Here is a 21,170-nt window from a genome sequence, read left to right as displayed (position 1 = left end):
TGTGATCATACTGAATGGTGGAGCAGGCTCAAAGGGCTGAATGGCCTCCTGCTTCTAGTTTCTTTGTCAGGGTAATTCCAGAGAAGCTGCTGGTAGTTACAGGGTAATGTTGATTCATTTCTCATGTCATTTTGTCACTTTGTGATGTTGTGATTGAACAGCGAATAGGAACTGACTTTAATTCCTTCCCATTCCCATCTTATTTCCAGTTACCGACAGGCCCCACCCTGTCAGAATTGTTTCCTGGGAAGCTCCCATCCACTTTCTGCATGGAAGACTGTACTGTCATTTCTACAGCGTCTCTTCCATCCTCTGGGCTTCCCATAATGCTTTGCAGCCAATGATGTACTTTTTTGCAGTGAGGTCACTGGCTCAATGAAAGGAAAGGGCAATTTGTACACAGCAAGATCCCACAGAAAGTGAGGCGAGCAATTGAGAGGCGTGATGGTGTCTTGAGGCACAAGGATTGGCTTGGGGGTGCTGGGTGCTCTGTTTTGAATCCAAGGTAGACCAGCGGGAGGCTGGGACAACACAGCAAGCCAGGCAGCATCAGGAGGTGGAGAGGTCACCGTTTCAGATATAACCCTTCTTCTGGGACTTGAAGAAAGGTTACACCCGAAACATTGACTTCTCCACTTCCTGATGCTGCCTGGTTTGCCGTGTTCTCCCAGCTTCCTGCCTGTCTACTTTTGGATTCCAGCATCTGCAGTTTTTGTCCCTTACCTGTTTTGAAACATGATGCGGGGTTGTTTGTCTGAGGGGGTGGACAGGACCTGTGTTTAACTCTGCGTTTGACAGAATCACACTCTCTCTCGGTACAGGGCCGTGTTGTCAGCCTGGGTGATGGAGTGGGACTTCATCCAAGGGGTTGTGAATCTGTGGAATTCCCTGCCCAGTGAAGCAGTTGAGACCAACTTGTTGAATGTTTTTAAGACAGGGAGAGTAATAATAAAGGAATTAAGGGTTGTGAGCAGGTGGGTAAGTGGAGCTGAGTCCCTGAAATGATCAGCCATGATCTTATTGAATGCTGGAGCAGGCTCGACGGGCCAAATGGCCTATTCCTGCTCCTGTTTCTTTTGTTGTTATGATGAACCCAGAATCCACCTCAGGGAGGTCATAGTCCAGTGATCACACCAATAGGCTATTAATCCAGAGACTCAGCTAATGAGGGCTTGGGTTTGAATCCTACTATGGGAGATGGAGTTTGAATTTAATAAAAATGTGGAATTAAGAGTCTCTAGCTGACTGTGAATCCATTGCTGAGTGTTGGAAAATCCCATCTGATTCACTAAAGGACCTTTGTGAAAGAAACTGTCACCCTCACCTGGTCTGGACTACATGTGACTCCAGACCCACCATAAAGTGGTTGACTCTTTGACACTAATTGCCTAGAGGGCAGTTTAAAGTGTGGCATTGGGAAAACATTCCTGATAAAGGGCTTATGTTCGAAACATTGATTTTTCCTGCTCCTCAGATGCTGCCTGACCTGCTGTGCTTTTCCAACAACACTCTAATCTCGACTCTGACTCTCCAGCATCTGCAGGGCTCACTTTCTCCTCGGGGCCATTAGGAATGGGCAGGAAATGCTGACCTAGTCAGCGATGTTTTCATCCTGTGAATGTATTCTTAAAAATGTTGAGCGTGCTGCCCGTTGAAACATGGCTGCTAATGTTTGGTAGGGTTGGCGTGTTACTGAGCTGGCTGCGCGTATTTTAGCTCTCTCTGTTCTTTACTGTGCTTTGTCTAATAAAGGCCCTGTAGGCACAGACTGGGCCTGTTTGCAAGGACTTTGGAGTCTAACCTGTTGGGGCTTGCTATACGACGCAGGCAGGAAAAGGTGCTTTTCTGTAAACTCCCCACCCTGTCCTGTTGTGAAACAGCGTGTGTCAGTGTGTACTAAAGCCAACTATAAACCTCAGATCAGGAGCAACCAATGAATCTTAACAGGAAACAGAAACTCTGACTTGTAGCAAATGCACATTTTATCGAATTTCTGTGAAATAAATTGTACCCTCTTTTCATGGACTCAGGAAAACTGAGAAAGAAACCCAGGTTTGGTTTTTTTTCTTTGGGGGGGGGAGAAACGTCCCAAACTCCAGCCATCCACACACCAAGATGTACAGCATGGAAACAGACCCTTCAGTCCAATTCGTCCATGCCAGCCAGATATCCTAAAACTAATCTAGTCCCAATTGCCAGCACTTGGAGCGTATCCCTCAAAACCCTTCCTAATCATATCCCCATCCAGGTGCTTTTTAAATGTTGTAATTGTACCAGCCTCCACCACTTCCTCTGGCAGCTCATTCCATACACGCACCAACCTTTATGTGAAAATGTTGCCCCTTAAGTCTCTTTTATATCTCTACCCCTCTCACCCTGAACCGATGCCCTCTAGTTCTGGACTCCCCCACCCCAGGGAAGAGACTTTGTTTGTTAACCCTATCCATGTTCCTCATGATTTTCTAAACCTCTCAGCCCTCCCCATGATACCAGCTGATTTACCAGTAACCCTTAAAATTTTTGAGCATTCTTGAGGTCAATACATTGAAAGTTTTCAGGAAGGAGTTCAATAGAATTTTTTAGATTTTAAACATATCAAAGAGTATGGGGAGAAAATGGACAAGGTGCTGAATTGGATGATCAGCCATTGAATGGTGGCGCAGGCTTGATGGGCTGAATGGCCCTTTTCCTGTTCCTATTTTTCATGTTTCAAGGTTTATGGCTGAAGTTCCACAGGACCAAGAAAGAAAAACTGAACAATCTCCAGCCCCTACAGTCCCTGAGATTGCTAGACCTCCGATTCACCCCTCCTGTGCATCTCCCAGTCTCTTCCTGTTTCCACTGTGACAATTCCACTCCAAACTATTCACTGCCCAGAAGCTGAAACTTCAGAATTCTGATTTTGGAATTCTCACCAGCTTTCCCTTTTTGAAGAAAGGGGGCGCTGCTGCCTCACAGCAGCAGGGACCTGGGTTCGATTCCACCCTCGGGCGACTCTGTGTGGAGTTTGCACATTCTCCCCGTGTCTGCGTGGATTTCCTCCCATGGTGCAAAGCTGTGTAGGCTAGGTGGATTGGCAATGGGAAATGCGGGTTACAAGAATAGCATAGGTAGGGTGAGTCTGGGTGAGATGCTCTTTGGTGGGGCAGTGTGGACTCATTAGACCAAATGGCCTGCTTCCACACTGTGGGGATTCTATGATTCTAAGATGCTGTTTGCAACCTATTTTTTTGACCAAACACTCACTTATCTTTCCTGCTTCAGCCTAATGTCAAATACTGTTAGATTAATGTCCTGTTATGAAAACCCTTTATTGTCATGTGCTATATAAATACAAGTTGTTTGTCTCCAATGATTTGAATCGTTTATATGCAGTAAATTATTTGATAGACACTTGTGAGAAGGGAGAGATATAAAAAGAGACCTAAGGGGTAACTTTTTCACACAGCGGGTGGTGTGTGTACGGAATGAACCTCCAGGGGAAGTGGTGGAGGCTGGTACAATGTAACATTTTAAAAGGCATCTGAATGGGTACATGAATAGGAAGGGTTTGGAGGGATATGGGCCAGGTGTTAGCAGGTGGGACTAGATTGGGTTGGGATATCTGGTTGGCATGGACGGGTTGGACTGAAGGGTCTGTTTCCATGCTATGCATCTCTATAATTCTATGGCTTGCATTTGTATAGTGCTGTATGTAATCTCTTGATGTCCAGAGGTTCACAGAAAATCAAGCAAGTGAAGTCACTGATGGTCAGTTTAGGTTCTGCCAAGGTCCTTCAGCTCCTGACGTCATTACAGCTTTGGTTCGGGCATGGACAAAACAGAATTCCGTAGGTGGGGTGAGAGTGACCACCCTTGACATCAAGGCTGTATTGACCAATTGTGGCTTCAAGGAGCCCTAGCAAAACTGGAGGCAGTGGGTATTGAGAGGAAAATAGTCTGCTGATTGGAGACATACCTGGCACATCGGAAAAAAGTTGAGGTTGATGGAGGTCAGACACCTCATCTCCAGGACACCTCTGCAGGATTTCCTCAGGGGAGTGTCCTAGGCCCAACCATCATCAGCTGCTTCATCAATGACCTTCCCTCTGTCACAAGGTCAGAAGTCGGGATGTTCACTATGCAAAGTTCAGCTCCAATCATGACTCCTCAGATACTGAAGCAGTCAATGTTCAAATGCAGAAAGATTTGGACAATATCCAGGCCTTGAGTAATAAGTAGTAGATCACATTTGTCCCAGGCAGAGCCAAATCATCTCCAACAAGACAGAATCTAACCATCACCCCTTGATGATCCATGGCCTTACTGTTCTGATCCCAGGTAATGTTAATACTGGACAAGCCAGATCCCAGAATGAAATCTGGCTTCGAACCAGAATTCGAATCCCCACAGTGTGGAAGCAGGCCATTTGGCCCCACACTAACCCTACGAAAGAGTTTCCCATCTAGACCCAATCCTCTACCCTTTCGCTATAACCCTGCAATTCCCATGGCCAGTCCACCAAACCTGCACATCTTTGGAATGAGAGAGGAAACCCATGTAGACACAGAATGTGCAAGCTCCACCCCTGAGGCTGGAGTTGAGCTCTGGTTCCTGGTGCAGTGAGGCAGCAGTGCTAACCACTGAGCCATGCCAGGGGATGGATAATTTTTTTTTCAATCTAACCTGGCTGTTTCTCACTGACAGATAAGCAAGCCATGCTGCAGATTTGGGTTTTAACATGAAGCAGAAGTTGGTTGCACAAAAGAAATAAAAATAAAATAAAGCTCATCAAGTTATTTAAATATAGCACATTTTGAAAGATCAGAAAATACACATCTACACTCTAAAGCCGTCACTCTCTCAGTTAGTCAACACCCAGAGAAATTTCCCTTCCCAATTAAACTTTGTAGGTTTAACTTAACTGTTCCCTCCTGTGTTCCTGCCCTGACAGCTCACCTGTCTCTTGAATCCTAACACAACTAAATTCTTACACACACTCGGCTTTAGTTAGAAATCTGCATCGGTTATTCAAAAACCTCTGATATGAAAGGTTCACAAACTAAACCACTCCCTGAGGTAAACTATTCCCTCCATTGCTCGGAGTGATTTACTTCTTAAGAGAGATTATACCAATATCTGTCTTCAGTCACATTTCTTTCCAACTACTCTTCTTTCAAAGTTAAGAATCAATCCTTGATTATTCTAAACCTGAAAGCAAGCTCTGTCTGTCAATGTTTTCCCTGTCCTGTTGTCAATCCCCACAATGTAAACAAACTTGCATTAACACTCCAGGGGCCATGTACTGGTTTAAAATCATGGTTCCAAGACAATTCATCCAGTTATTTATTAAATTTCTTCACAAAGATAGATCGATACCTACGTGCCACTGGTTTTAAGTTCAAGCTCTTAAACAAAAAAAATTAATGTACCATGCGCCTCTTACACATTACCATCACTGAATCCCCTATTATCAACAACAGGGAGGTTACCATTGACCAGAAACTAGACTGGACCCACTGGGGCTGCAAGAGTAGGCCAGCGGCTGGGAATCCTGCAGAGAATAACTCCTTTCCTGCCTCCCTAAAGCCTATCCACCAGGGTGAGCTCAGCTCCAAATCCTAAAACTTATCTCAGTAATGGTAACCATGAACCTTTGTTAAAAACCTACCTGGCTCAAGACCCAGAGGTAAGGAAGGAAATCTATCATCCTTACTTGGTCCGGTCTGCAGTGCATCCAACTAAGAAAATAACGCCATGCCCTCTGAAGGGTTCCTGAGTTCACTGGTGGCTCAGTGGTTAGCACTGCTGCCTCACCGCGCCAGGTACCCAGGTTCGATTCCAGCCTCTGGCGACTGGCTGTGTGCAGTTTGCACATTCTCCCCGTGTCTGTGTGGGTTTCCTCCGGGTGCTCCAGTTTCCTCCCACGGTCCAAAGACATGCATATTACGTGGATTGGCGGCGCTAAATTGCCCATCGTATTCAGGGATGTGTAGGTTAGGTGCATTAGTCAGGGGTAAATATAGGAGAACGTGAGGACTGCAGATGCTGGAGATCAGAGTCGAGAATGTGGCGCTGGAAAAGCACAGCAGATCAGGCAGCATCCGAGGAGCAGGAGAGTTGATGTTTCAAGCATAAGCCCTTCATCAGGAATGGGGTGTATATATAGGGTAGGGGGAATGGGAATTGGTGGGTTACTCTGCAGAGAGTCGGTGTTGGGCCAAATGGCCTGTTTCCAAACTGTAAGGATTCTATGAAAAAGATTGCCTTAGTGGCAGCACCAGTTTTTAGCCTGGTCCGGAGTGACTCTGCGATGAAGTGAAACTAGATAGACTATTGTCCCTTAGAGTCTGGGGCGTGCACACTTCTGCATAGACAGGGAGAAATGTTCCACTTTGCAGAGGAGTCAGTAACCAGTGGGTACAGTCTCTGGGTAATCAGTAGGATTTGTGGAGAAATTAATTCACCCAGAGGTGAAAAACTGATAGAAGTGGGAACCCTCAAGACATCCTAAGAACCATTTTTTGATAAACACTTGTGTGATTTTTAACAATTATTTCAACACCAGGTTATAGTCCAACAGGTTTATTTGGAAGCACTAGCTTTCGGAGCTTTGCTCCTTCGTCATGTAGATGTGGAGCAGGATCATAAGACACAAAAGGTTATTGTTTCAGTTGCATGACACTGATCTTTTGCTCTAAGTTCTGTGTCTTGTGATCCTGCTCCACAACCATCTGATGAAGGAGCAGCGCTCTGAAAGTTAGTGCTTCCAAATATACCTGTTTGACTATAACCTGGTGTTGTGATTTTTAACTTTGTACATCCCAGTCCAACACTGGCACCTCCAAATCATGAAATAACTGTAGCATACAAGGCTATGGGCCAAATGCTGGAAAACGGGCTTAGAATAGATGGATGCTTTATAGCTGGCATTGTCATGATATGATGAGGGGCCTAGCTCCTGTTGAAAAGCTCTGCCTCTCGCTCCATGCCATTTGGATAATGGAAACAGCTTTCCCTTTTCTTGGAGCAGGTTCCTAAGTGTTAGGATCTTATTGTTAATTGTTGCTGGGATGGGCGGTGACGATAGTCCTGATCCATGCTGAAATGTGGGAGGATAAGTTGTTTGGGGACGACACTGGGCATCAGCTTACTGCCCATGAAGGGAAATAGCCTCCCACTTCCCCCACCCTGGCATTGAGCCACCACCAGGAAATGAGTCAGCAAAAAAGGGCTGTGATTGGAAAATGTGAAAGTGATATTTAGGTTCTCACAGTATTATTAATAGTCACTTAGTTAACAGCAAGGCTGTGTCAGGAATGCCTGCTCATTTAGCTGTCATTAAACACTTACGAAAGCCTTGCTCTCAGTTGGTCTCATTTGTACACGGGTTTCTGCGTGGGCTAGTGAGAGATGTGTCACTTACAAACTGCACATCAGCTGCAGATTCAGGGGTCAACCCTGCCCCCTCGGAGTCCCAAAGGTCAGGAGTTTGAGCTCCATGCTGCGGCACACATTCTCGGCCTGGTTTTCTGGTGCGGTCCTGATGGAGTGCTGCACTGTCAGAGGTGCTGCATTTTGGGTAAACAGCACAGGGCACCAAACCCTGTTCTCCTCCCTGGTGCATTTTATCTATCCACACAAGGCACTTTTTGAAAACACAACATTAAATATTGTGTAAATCTCAAATATAAGTGAAGATGCTGGAAAAACTTGGAAGGTCTGATAGCATCTGTGGTGAGAAACGGGCAAAAGTTCCTTCATCTTTTATTGAATAAATAGATAACCAGCCCTTCTCATGGTGTTGTTTGTGGGATCTCACTGTGCACTGTATACTCCCCTGCCCCACAGTTGACAGGGTTGCCTAATGAGGAGAGACTGAGTAGATTGGGGCTATACTCTTTAGAATTTAGAAGAACCTTCGAGTGTATAAAATTCTGAAGGGAATAGATTGTTTCCACTGTCGGGTGAAACTAGGACTAGGGGGGATAGCCTGAAAATGAGGGGGTAGCAGACTGAGTTGTGGAGGAAATTCTTCACCGAGGGTTGGGAATCTGTGGAATTCCCTGCCCAGTGAAGCAGTTGAGACCAACTTGTTGACTGTTGTTACGGAAAAGATCGATTTTCTTTTTGAACAGCAAAGGAATTGAGGGTTATGGTGACCAGGCAGGCAAGTGGAGCTGAGTCCACGATACCAATCAGCCATGATCTTATTGAATGGAGGAGGAGGCTCGATGGACCAAATGGCCTTCTCCTCCTATCTCTTACGTTCTTATGTTCACGCATAGTTCATTGGAGGTTGTAAAGCTCTCTGGGACAACCTGAGCTCTGAAGCTATGGTAAAATTATAAGGCCCTTGTTATCCTGCAGCCTCTTGTGTATTTTACTGCAATGGCAGCGTCAATGGGCTCGTAATCCAAAGGGCCAGGCAAACGTTCTGGTGGCCACTGGTTCGAATCCCACCCCAGCAGCTGCAATGTGACTGGCTCTTAACTGACCTCCCTGGGCTGTTCAGGGGAGGTGGTGCTGTAGTGGTGATGTCACTGAATAATAACCTACAGTATTCTGGGGACATCAATTGTCCAAGACTCCTCAGACAGCACCTTCCAAACCAATGTGTGCTTCCATCTGGAAGGACAAGAGCAGCAGATACACTGGAACACCACCCCCAGCAAGTTACTCTCTGAGCCACTCCCCACCCTGACTTGGAAATATATCGCCGTTCCTTCACTGTCACTGGGTCAAAATCCTGGAATTCCCTCCCTAAGGGCATTGTGGATCAACCCACAGCACATGGACTGCAGTGGTTCAAGATGGCAGCTCACCCCTACTTTCTCAAGGGCAGCTAGGGATGGGCAATACATTCTGGTCCAGCCTGTGAAATCCATGTCCTGAGTGAATTAAAAAGGTTTGAATCTCACTATGGCAGATGGTGAAATGTTCATTAGGAAAGGAAATCTGCCGTCTTTTATCTGGTCTGGCCCACATGTGACTCCAGACCCAGAGTGACATGGTTGCCTCTTAACTCCCCTCTGGGCTGTCAGAGAGGGGGAATAAATGCTGGCCCAACCAGCAATCCTCAAATCCTATGAAAGAATAGATTATAAAAATGATTGTGGAGGGCTCTTGTGGTAATGTCCCTGCCTCTGGTTCAAGTCCCACCTGCTTCAGATGTTTGTCAAAATACATCAGAACAAGTTGATTGAAACTATCTCAAAAAATAATTGTGTTTAAGAGAGATCAGCATTAATGAGATCTTGTCTGGGACAGCAGAATCATTGGAGCAAGAATTAATCTCTTTTAACATTTGGAATGCCTGTTAGCGTGGCACAATATTGGTGTGTCAGTGTTGAGCTGAGTGTTCCAGGGTAAGTGATTGATTGATTCCCTTAAAGGTGCAATAAGAAAGAAATGGGTTTAATTCCTCATCTGTTGCTTTCAGATGATATCTCATTGTTTTTATCATAGAAAGAGAACTTTGTTTTCATCATAGAATTTCTACAGTGCAGAAGCAGGCCATCAACCTGCCCGCACCAAACTTTCAAAGAATATCCCACCCAGACCCATTCCCCAACCCTATTACTTGACATTTACCCCTGACTAATGCACCCAACCAAACATCTCTGAATACCAGGGGCAATTTAGCCAATCCACCTGACCTGCACATATTTGTCTTGCCCAGTTGGCACCCCCCCCCCCCCCCCCACAACACTAACGGTCATGTGTCTGCAACCACCACGTCCATCATCTGCCTTGACTAGATCACAGCGACACCCTGCCCCTGTTTGGCTGTCCCTCCACTTTGCCCCCGTGAAGAGATCTCTGTCGTTTTCCCACTCTGATCAAATGGCTGAACACCTGGCCATTTTCTTCCAGATTCTTTTCCTCTTGCAATTTTGAGTACCTCTGTGTCTTCAATCTCTCGTATTTCATTTTTAACGCAGCACTGACCTTTGAAAGTCGCTATCACTTTTGTGGAATTCTACTCGTTGTCTGTTTTTGAAGAATGAGGGAGGGGGTTTCTCAGGGGAACATGCAAAGTCCTGATAAGACTGGACAGGCTAGATGTGGGAAGAGTGTTCCCGATGTTGGGGAAGTCCAGAACAAGGGGTTACAGTCTAAGAATAAGGGGTAAGCCATTTCAGGAGTGAGATGAGGAAGAATTTACTCACTCAGAGTTGTGAACCCGTGGATTTCTCTCCCATAGGAAGCCGTTGGGGACAGTTCATTAGATATATTCATGAGGGAGCGGGGCATGGCCCTTACAGCTAAAGTGATCAAGGGCTATGGGGTGAAAGGCAGGAATGGGATACTGAGATTCAATATGATCATTGCTGATCGTGCAATGGTGGTGCAGATGAGAAGGGCCGAATGGCTTACTCTTGAATTTACTTTGTAAATTTCTATGAGAGAAAAAAACTGCAGTTGCTGGAATCCAAGGTAGACCAGCAGGAGGCTGGAAGAACACAGCAAGCCAGGCAGCATCAGGAGGGGGAGAAGTCGTCGTTTCGATTGTAACCCTTCTTCCAGGAAGTCCCAAAGGGTGTGGATAGAATTTAGTATCTTTGAGATTTTTCTCTCTTGTTACAAGCTTTATTTATCTTTTGTTAATACGGCTTTATTCATTTATTGCTTAACTATGGATCTCTTGCTCTCTTTGATTTCAGTCTTATTTTGTATCCGATTATGACCCAACCATTGAGGATTCCTACACCAAGCAATGTGTCATTGATGACCGGGCAGCGAGACTGGACAGTAAGTCACCCGTATTGTGAAGCAGCATCCCTTTCTCAGTCTGCGCGGAGAAGGTAGCCCTCTCCAGCTGACTGCCCGTCTCAAACTGCTCAAGTATCATTTGATGTTGGGGGCTTGCTAGACCCATGCCAATAAAAGTTGGCATTGATTGCAAAACATCCCCCAGGCCTTTCGGGGGAGTGTCACAAAATAGAGTTTGGCGCCAGAAGGTTATCGCTTGTGATAAATATTTTTCTACTCTGTTCAGAGTTGGTATGACACGCCTCTGGAGCAATTGGGATCTAAACCCGGGTCTCCTGGTCTGGAAGGAATTGAACCTGTGCTGTTGGTGTCACCCTACGTTGGGCCAACTGAGGGGGAATGGCCTGTTTTAAGCTTGATCAAACGGGCAGGCTACACACATGGGAGGGTGGTGTGGACAGTGAGGCATGGAGAGGGTTTAGGAGGAAATTCCGGATTTTGGGGTCTCTACATCTGATGGGACAAAGGAAGTGCATGATGGGAAAGGGGGCAAAATTGGAGGAATGCTAAGGTTAGCGTTAGGGAGGGCTGTGGCCTTGGAGGGATTTGAACACATTCTGAAACTTCACAGCGCACTTAGTTAATCAATTTCATCTTTGCCAATGGAAGGAAAGTGGTCTTGTGGTCCTGGTATAAATGTCAGGGGCGTATTTCGACCATAAACTAGATTTCTTTCCTTTTAAAGATACATAATTCTCCAAAAGCCTGAATCCGAGGTGGATTCTGAAGGAGATCTTTTGCTCGCAGCCAGTCTTTCCTGCTAATCCATGAGCATGTTCCTGTCTAGGCTTGTTTGAGATGGATGACCACTCACAGGGGACACCAGAGTGCCCCTGGGCCCGCAGGGTCTGTATTCCTCCAACAGTTAACTATCCTCAGCTGGAAAAAAAAAGAATGACAGGGAACTCGACCTTCCCTCCTTTTAAAACAGAAATCTAATTCTCTCTTTTTTTCTGTCTCTTGACCCTTTTCCATCCCACTTACACTCATTCATTCTCTCTCTCTCTCTCTCTCTCTCTCTCTCTCTCTCTCTCTCTCTCTCTCTCTCTCTCTCTCTCTCTCTCTCTCTCTCTCTCTCTCTCTCTCTCTCTCTCTTCCCCCCCCTTTCTTTTCCGCCCCCCCCCCCCCCCTCTCTCTGGCCCCTACACCCCCCCCTCCAGCTGACGTTTGGGAGGCCGAGAGAGTGTGGGGGAAAGGATTAAAGGCGGCAGCAGGGTGGGGAAGAGCCAGGGTTAGGACCGAACGGAGGGTCAGGCTCAAACTTGACAATAGGCCCCACGGAGCAACAGGCTGTTAGTCATCGGGGAGATTCTGGTGTGGTCCTAGTGCCTCCTCACACAGTGCATAGCTTAACCATGAAAGAATTTTAATTCTGTCAGTATGGGGTAACTTCCTTAGTTGGTTACCATAGGAACTCTGACTGAAACTTGCCTGTGCTGGCACACGCTGTGCAAACTTGTGAAAAGGACCCTGCAGACTTACATGTATTAAATAGTTTTCTAATGAGAAAGTATCTCTCTATGCTCACCTCATTAATTACTAATGTCTGTCCTCATCCCCCTCTCTCCCTCCCTCCCTCCCTCTCCTTCCTGCTCGCTCTCTTTTTATCTTTAAGTTTTGGACACGGCTGGCCAAGAAGAATTTGGAGCAATGAGGGAACAGTATATGCGTTCGGGTGAAGGCTTTCTCCTTGTCTTTGCCATCAATGATCGGGGAAGGTAAGGTATTCATAGCGCCCTATAGCACAGAAACAGACCCTTCGGTCCAACTTGTCCATGCTGACCAGGTTTGCCCAAACTGAACCAGTCCTACTTGCCTGTGTTTGGCCCATATCCCTCTAAACCTTTCCTATCCATGTACCTGTCCAAATATCTCAAATGTTGGAACTGTATCTGCATCAGCCACTTCCTCTGGCAGTCCATTCCACATACAAGCCATTTTCTGTGTGAAAACGTTACCCCTCGGGTCCCTTTTTAAATCTTTCCCCTCTCACCTTAAACCTGTGCCCTCTAGTTTTGGACTCCCCCACCTTTTGGGGAAAAGACCTTTGATATTCACCTTATCCACCCCCTCATGATTATAGGGATGATCCCCTATAAACCTCAATAAGGTCACCCCTCAGCCACCTATGCTCCAGGGGGAAAAAAGGGTCCCAACCGCTCCTTATAACTCAAGCCCTCTTTGTAACAGCACTACAAGGAGGATTTGACAAAGTCCTGGCTGGTCATTATGTTGCTTACTGGACTGTACCCATAACATTTGTCCATTTGCCCAGCCTCCTGCTGGTTTTATTGGGCAGAGGGAGATGGTTTTGGAGCTTCCTGTATTTTTGCTGGAGATGTCTGGGCCTGATACACTGTGTGAAAAGGTGCAGGAGTTTGACTTCAAAAATAGCTCCGAAATGGTGTTAGACGAGAACCCAAGGATGAGGAACTGAATTGGCTGAACAAAAATACTAGGTGTTGGGTTGACTGCTCACTGACAAAATGGCCACAGCCTGTGCTTTCGATGTCATAAAACCAGTTGGAACTTCCGATATAGGTTTCCAAATCTGGCCAACAGCATTCCTGGAGGTGTCATCACATGACTGCAAGCCTCCAATTGCCCTGCCCCATCCCCTTGCTACTGGCCATCCATTCGCTTGCCATCTCCTACTCATTGTCAAGATACATCCAATGGAATAGTTCTTGATTCAGTCAAGAGGCCTTTTGCTAACTCTCAATGGTCAGTCAGTCAGAAGGTACAGAAACCGCACCAGCGGGGTAAGGAACAGCTTTCTCTCAGCTTCCATTAGACTGATTAATGGACTCTCGAGCCTTAAATAATGCTGGCCTTGCTTACATCGCTCTTGCCTAGTGTAGCACTCCGTGCAGTGTAACACCCTGTACAATATCTAAGTTTCTCTGATCTATCTGTGCATCCTTGCTTACTATGATCTGGATGTAGGTTTGCTCGCTGAGCTGGAAGGTTCTATTTCAGACATTTCGTCACCATACTCGGTAACATCTTCAGTGAGCCTCCAGATAAAGCACTGGTGGTGTAGCCTGCTTTCAGTTTATATGTTTGAGTTTCCTTGGGTTCTCTCAAGGAATCTCTACAAATCTTCTCAAAACTTGCTTACTATGGTCTCCCTGTACTGCTCATAAACAAAGCTGTTCCTGTACTTCTATACATGCGACAATAAATCCATCAGGAGGGAAAGTGAGGACTGCAGATGCTGGGGAATCTGAGTTGAGAGTGTGGTGCTGGAAAAGCACAGCAGGTCAGGCAGCATCTGAGGAGCAGGAGAGTCTACGTTTCGGGCATAAGCCCTTTTCCTGATGAAGGGCTTATGCCTGAAAAGTCAACTCTCCTGCTCCTTGAATGCTGCCTGACCTGCTGTGCGCTTGCAGCACCACACTCTCAATAATCAATCAATATTAGGGCTGGTAACAAAGGAGAGGGGGAAATACAAAGTTGTTTTTTTTTTCCCTTAATGATCAGCTGATGTTTCTCCCAAGGGTTTTGCTGATTAGGAGCTGTCCAGGAAGTGAATCTCCAAAGTCCTCTAGACTGTAGACTTTGTTCTGAAGAGTTGACAGCCCTTGTTCCCCTCTCCCTGGGGTCTAGGGAATACCCCAGCCTCATGCCTGTGTGTGATGTTAGACAGGGAGAGGGTTGGGCTTGTTGAGCGATCTCACCCATCAGTGCCTGATTGGTGCCCAGTTGGTCGGTGCCCAGTCAGTGGTCACTGCCCACCCTTCAGTGGTGCTCATACTTTTCCAGAATGAGATTCAAAACTAAAACTCTTCCTCTTTTCTCCCCCCAGTTTTGATGAAATCAGTAAGTTTCACCGTCAGATTCTCCGCGTCAAGGATCGGGATGAATTTCCCATGATTCTCATCGGGAACAAAGCTGACCTTGAGCATCAGCGACAGGTGGGTGGGGGCGGAGGGGGGGTGTGGTTGAGGCGAAGATGGGGGGGCGGGTGGAGGGGAGTGAGGTGGAGCGGGTGGTGGGAGAGAAGGGGTCGAGGTGAAATTGGGGTCAGGGGAGCGAGGCGAGGAGTGGATTAGTGGATAACCCTCTGTCCTGTGCTCGGATGATAGGTCACGAAAGAGGAGGCTGAGAGTCTTGCAAGGCAGCTGAAGGTAACCTACCTGGAGGCCTCTGCAAAAATCCGATTGAATGTAGACAACGCGTTTCACAGCCTGGTGCGGGCCATACGGTGAGCTCCTTCGGCACTCACTCAGGAACAAGCTATACTCTCGCTCGGTTAGATGTGTGGCATCTATCATGAAGTTGCATTAGTGCCTTTAGTGTCATCAAACAGCCTCCGATGTGTACCAAATCTGAGACATTGGGAGAGTTGACCAAAACCTTGGCCAAGGGAGTCCATTTTATAGTCATTGCAGTGCAGAAGAAACAACAATAGAAGCAGCATGAACGGGCGGGACCAGGATTTTTAGTTTTAGCTTTCAGCTGTTGCTGGGGTTTTGAATCCCTTGCCCCCGCTTCCAGAATTTTGTCCCCACTACAGCTAAAAACACCTTGGGTGCTGTTTCTGCTGCCAAGATTGAATGTGGGATGGTCTGTTTTGCTGGTTTGGCCTGGGCCAAGGGTGCCATCGAGTTGTACAACATTTATTGCCCAGGGGGCACTCCAGAGTCGACTACATTGCTCTGCTCTGGGTCTGGAGTCACGTGTTGGCCAGACCAGGTAAGGATGGCAGTTTTCTTCCCTAAAGGATATTAGAGCCCCAGATGGGACTTTTCCTCTTCATAGAGAATCCCGACAGTGTGGATACAGGCCTTTTGGCCCAACAAGTCCACACCGATCCTCTGAAGAGTAACCCACCCAGACCTATTTCCCTATTATCCTTTATTTACCCTTGCCTAATGCCCCTAACCTGCACATCCTGGAACACTATGGTCAACTTAGCATGGCCAATTAACCTAACCTGCACATCTTTGAATTGTGGGAGGAAACCGGTGCATCCGGAGAAAACCCTCGCAGACACAGGGAGAATGTGCAATCTCCACACAGGCAGCTGCCCAAAGCTGGAATCCCTGGCACTGAGGCAGCAGTGCTAACCACTGAGCCACCATGCCACCCCAAGGCAATAGTTTCACAGTCATCTTTAGACTCTTAATTCCAGATTTTATTTTTAATTGAACTCAAACTCCACCATCTGCTGTGGTGGGATTTGAACCTGGGACCTCAGAACTTACCTGAGTCTTTGGATTAGCATAATAGCACAGAGTCATTGCCTCACATGCTTTCTCTAGTCTCTCTGGCGACACCCCCCCCCCCCACCCTCCGAGTTTGATGATGATGTCAGTTGAGTATGTTAACTCCTTTCTGTATCCTTCCCAACAGGAAATTTCAGGAGTTGGAGGGTCCACCTAGCCCACAACCCAAGCCCTCGAAAGAGTCCAACGGCTGTCCCTGTACTCTCCTGTGACGTTCCCCCTCCTCTGTCTTCGCCGGGAGTTGGGTTCCCTCTGAATCTGGTCCCCTCCCTCCCTCCCTCCACAACATAACTGACTTCACTTGCCCCTCTCCTTTCCTGACCACTGTGGAACCACCATGAAGACTTTGCCATCCGCACCTTCACCACCACCTCGTCAGATGGCTGCCGCTCCGTCAAGGAACTGAAGAACTTGTTGCTGGAGTTAGTTTATTGTCTTCCTTAAACCTTTCACGAATTTCTATCTCTGGGTGGGGGGGGTGGGTGGTAGGGGAGGGAAAATGCCTGTTTGATTTTCCTTTTCTTTTTGTGGTGCAACGCTGCAGAGCCCTGGTGAGGAATGGGTACCATCCAGGCAGGAGAGGGTAGACATTTAAGCACCAACTGTGTTGAGGGTGTGGAGGATTGGGGTAGAGGGAGGAGGTGCCTGCTGGGGTTGATGTCCCACTGGAATTGACACTACGGGTGTACATGTTCATCGCGTTTCTAATTTGTCTTCGGGTACGGTGGGGGGGGTGGGGGTGTCCCAATCTTTCATTCTCTTCCTGGAAGGGCCATGGTCACTGGATGGGCTGGACTTTGGTGGGGGATGGATTGTGCCAGGAACTGATGGTGAAAGACCAATCAGAGACTGATTCCAGATCAGTTCCTAATCAATACTGACCCAGGGTGCAAAACGGTTTCTGAATCACGACCTGACCTCTGGGTCACCCTAGGAGCTACCATGTGTAAAGTGGGGGCACTGGGGCTGCCATGAGGTTGTGGCATGATACTGGCACAGAGCAGTGAGAGAGCTTTACTCTGTGCCCATTGTACCACATGGGTGTCTGAAAGTATTCCAGTCTCTGCAATCAGCATTTTCCTCTTCTGTTTCTTTTTAAGACTTTACAGGCACCAGGTGTGTGCGTGCGTGTGTGTGCGTGCGTGTGTGTGTGCGTGCGATCTTCTATCTAAAGAGGGGGATCACAGTGGACGTGTACATAGAAGCATTGAATCCCTACAATGTGGAAGTAGGCCATTCAGCCCATCAAGTCCACACCGACCCTCTGAAGAACATCCCACCCCATCTCTGTAACTCTGCATTTCCCACGGTTAATCCACCTAACTTACACATCCCTGGGCACCATGTGGCAATTTCCCAAGGCCAATTCACCCTAACCTGCACATGTTTGGACTGTGGGAGGAAACCAGAGCACCCAGAGGAAACCCACGCAGACACGGGGAGAATGTGCAAACTCCGCACAGACAGTTCCCCAAGGGTGGCATTAAACCTGGGTCCCTGGTGCTGTGAGGCAGCAGTGCTAACCACTGAGCCACCGTGCCATCCTTAAGTGGCCTTTGGTTTGGTTATCCGGGTAGGGAATTGGAGTTGAGGAATTGCCTGAGCTTTCCCATGTCCTGTGAGCCATGTGTCTGTCAACCTGGTTTTCCCAGCTGGGGTGGGGGGGATGCACGGGGAGGGGGATGCACGTTTGAGGTCAGGACCACGGGAGTTGGTCCAAACTGGCCGGGGTTACTTTTTCCCGAGCTCCCGGCTGTGGTTTGTCCTCGTGGCGTGCAGCAACGTGATGTTTCTCCCTGATTGGAGAGACAAGTTGTCAGTCATGTCTATCCCCTCACCCCTCACCCAACCAGTGGCAGTGTCCTGTACACCCACTGGGTGTGTTCATGTGTCAGCTTTCCTGCACTCGCTTTCCAATATTCACCCTCTGTATCTCCCCTACCCCAACTCCCAACCAAACACCCCCTCCTCACACCTCCCTTCTCCCAACCACCCCCCAAGTCCCTGTCTCCAGCCGTCTGCCCCCACCTCCTTGCCCCTCACCTGTCTGCCCCAATGCAGTTTACCTGAATTTTGACCTCCAGCCTGTTTGGAATCAGCTGTGATCTCTGCTTGGCCAAAAGTGAGCAGTTTTCCTTCATGTTTCTCTCTGCTAGGGGAAACAATCCAGACAGAGGCAGTGGAATCAGTCAGTCAGCAGCATGGAGATTGAGGAGTATCCCAGTTCAAATTCCTGACATTCTCAGAATGTTTTTGTAACAGCTTCTTTTAAGGTGAATGACGGGGCCTCTGAGCATTGGCTGTATTTCAGTCCCTGGGGCCATACTCCCCTGAATTTGCTCCGATTTGAGGTGTTGTCTAACCCTGTTATCCATAGATTTGTAAATAGAAGGAGGAGTGCAGTCTATGTGAGCTCGAGGTGTCCGTGCATAGTATACACTATTCACCCCCCCCCCCCCCCCCACACACACACACACACACACACACACACACACACACACACACACACACACACCTGTTTGGATGTGTTTGATGGTCGGGGGCTGTGCAGCTGCAGTGTCCCTCAGGGTGAGAGTGTTGCTGCATGGTGAGAGAGATTAAACATAAACACACTTTTCCCGTCTTCCGTGAGGAAGACTTTCTTTGTCTCTCTCTATTTGACAAGTCTGGGTTGAGACCCTCTGTGGAGTGGGGGGTTCTGTGACAATCTCTGCACAGTCTCTTGGCAGCACGGCAATCAATTGGTCACTTAATGCTCCTTTGTAGAAAGGCTGCCATCTGCTCACTCTCCACTAGACAGCCAGGGAAACCATCACCTCCAGAGAGATTGTGTCAGTTCATGTGTCTCTGTCTCTGTATGTGTGTCTGAATCTTGGCTTGTGTGTGTCTTTGTCTGTGTGTATGTTTATCGGTCTGTGTACATATTTGTCTTGTCTCTGTCTGTGTGTGTGTTTATCTGGGTGAGTGTGTGTATTTGTTTGGGTCTCAGCTTGTGTGTGCGTCTGTCTATCTATCTGGTTCTCAGTGTGTGTGTGTCTCTCTCTGTCTGGGTCTCTGCTTTTGTGTGTGTGTGTCTGTATCTGGGTCTCTGCTTTTATGTGTGTCTGTCTCTATCTGGGCCTCTGTGTGTCTGGAACGATGTTCAGTCCCGTGCCCTAGAGACTATGATACTTCTGGTAGTTGTATGGAGAGCTATCGCTGTCATGGGTGACGTATCACTCCTCACTTGAGCTGGCAGTTGATAAATGGATTCTGGATTAGTGGCGCTGGAAGAGCACAGCAGTTCAGGCAGCATCCAAGGAGCAGCAAAATCGACATTTCGGGCAAAAGCCCGTTGATAACTGGGATCATTTGGCGTCAAGTGGGAGGGGATTTTTGTTTGTCTTTTAAAGAACAAAATTTTGGAATTTTAGGAATAGTGAAGAACTACTGGTTCATTTTTCCCAATGCAAGAAATTAGAAGTGGGTTCATCATAGCCTTACCAACTACTCGCACACGCCCAACCTCCAACCTCTCCCCTTGCCCCCCCCTTTCACCCCACCCCCTCCCCTTTAAAAACCAGCGCCCTGGTCTCCTCCTGCAGGACAACAATGGTTGTTTTCTGCTCAAAGGTGAGGCCACTCCAGTGGTAGGAGGTGGCAGAAGAATTGTGAAGGCTTGAGGGGCGAGAATCTGCCAGTCTCCAGCTCTGAGATTAACCCAGGCTTGCTCATGTACAAGAGAGGAAGGTGACAAGAGGGAATGTCTCCATCTGTGTGATGGGGAGAAACAGTCTTCTGTAAGTCACTCCACACCCAGGAACACCCTCACCTTGGAGATACAACTCCACTGTCTGTCTGTTCCTACAGCAGTGTACTCATGCACAGTGACTGTAAATGGCGTTGGCTGCTGTCTGTATAATTTGAATAATTTGCCTTTAACGATTGTTAGATACTGGCTTTTAATGTACAGTTAGAGGTACAATGTGTTTTACTGGCTGGGGTGTATCCCCCTCACTGTAAATGTCAATCAGAATAATTAAAAGTACATTTTTAATAAACTTCCTGTCTGGTTTCATGCAACTGTGTAGGGATGGCTAACTGACATCTCTGGTTGACATTGAAGTTCATCTTTCGAGTGTATTAATTTTAGGGATTAGTGAGTTGCAATCTCTTTGGGCTGACTCGTCACCTCAGTCTGACTGCACCTTTCCTTTTGCTGTCGCTTTAGCTCCTTGCTTTTTAAGATGGATGTCGGGTCACCTCAGAGGTTTGCCGATGTAGGATGAGGGAGTCTGGTGAAGTTACCTGAAGTAACACTAGGGTTTAAGAAGCCCAGAGACCATCCACTGATTCCACACCAGCAGCTTCCACTCCACATTTGCAAAATAAAACCCATCGGAGTTTCACTCTGAGCTGCATAGCACGGAAACCGACCTTTCGGCCCAACTTGTCTGTGCTGACCAGATATCCTAACCTAATCTAGTCCCATTTGCCAGCACTTGGCCCGTATCCCTCTAAACCTTTCCTATTCACATACCCATCTAGTTGCCTTTTAAATGCTGTAATTGTACCAGCCTCCACCACTTCCTCTGGCAGCTCATTCCATACACACACCATCTTCTGAGTGAAATAGTTGTCCCCTTGGGTCCCTTTTAAATTTTGCCCTCCTCACCTTAAACCTATGCCCTCCAGTTTTGGACTCCCCCCCCCCCCCCCCCCCCCCCCCACCCCGGGTAAAAGACCCTGGCTATATTTTGCTGCTTTTCCAATTCTAAATGTGAGCATTTAGCACCTTTTTTAAAACCAAATATCGGTGAATTGTTCAGCCAAAGCAAAAGTGTAAAAATTATAAAATTAATGCTACAGTCCAATTGTTTGAAGGACCTGAGTGGATTAGAGAGACAAATGTTTGCTTCAGTATTAAGCAGCATGATTGGGGACATTTAAATGGTCTTTATAAAACTGTCTCATTGCTGCTTAGGGTCGTTTAGGTTGTGTGGATGCTGTAATTGTGTAACAATAATGCAGTGTTGGAGACAGGGAGAGCTCTCAGCAGTCTGTTCCATTTTCACTTTTTTGAAATATTCACTTGCCGAATGTAGGCATCGCTGGCTAAGTCATGCCCATCTCCTGGAAAAGGTAATGGTGAGCTATGCCAACCATTTGTGACTTGAACTGAAAGTTATAACTGAGCAGCTTGCT

At 47.3% G+C, this 21,170-nt stretch overlaps 1 protein-coding gene across 1 annotated transcript in view; it reads left to right on the top strand.

Annotated features, from left to right (window-relative positions):
* Positions 1 to 20,026, top strand: part of LOC122542118 (ras-related protein R-Ras2-like) — a 45,275-nt gene extending 25,249 nt beyond the window's left edge. The window contains exons 2-6 of the mRNA XM_043679506.2: positions 10,647 to 10,734; positions 12,371 to 12,473; positions 14,564 to 14,672; positions 14,844 to 14,962; positions 16,114 to 20,026. Of these exons, the coding sequence (XP_043535441.1) occupies positions 10,647 to 10,734; positions 12,371 to 12,473; positions 14,564 to 14,672; positions 14,844 to 14,962; positions 16,114 to 16,198 (504 nt within the window). The 3' untranslated portion in view covers positions 16,199 to 20,026. The remainder of the gene's footprint in view (positions 1 to 10,646; positions 10,735 to 12,370; positions 12,474 to 14,563; positions 14,673 to 14,843; positions 14,963 to 16,113) is intronic.
* The last annotated feature ends 1,144 nt before the right edge of the window (positions 20,027 to 21,170 follow it).

Source organism: Chiloscyllium plagiosum, unplaced genomic scaffold, assembly GCF_037043375.1.
Source record: "Chiloscyllium plagiosum isolate Xiang-an unplaced genomic scaffold, Cpla_swu_hap1 HiC_scaffold_33, whole genome shotgun sequence".
In the NCBI taxonomy this organism is placed as follows: Eukaryota; Metazoa; Chordata; class Chondrichthyes; order Orectolobiformes; family Hemiscylliidae; genus Chiloscyllium; species Chiloscyllium plagiosum.
This window is presented reverse-complemented; position numbering and strand designations above follow the sequence as displayed.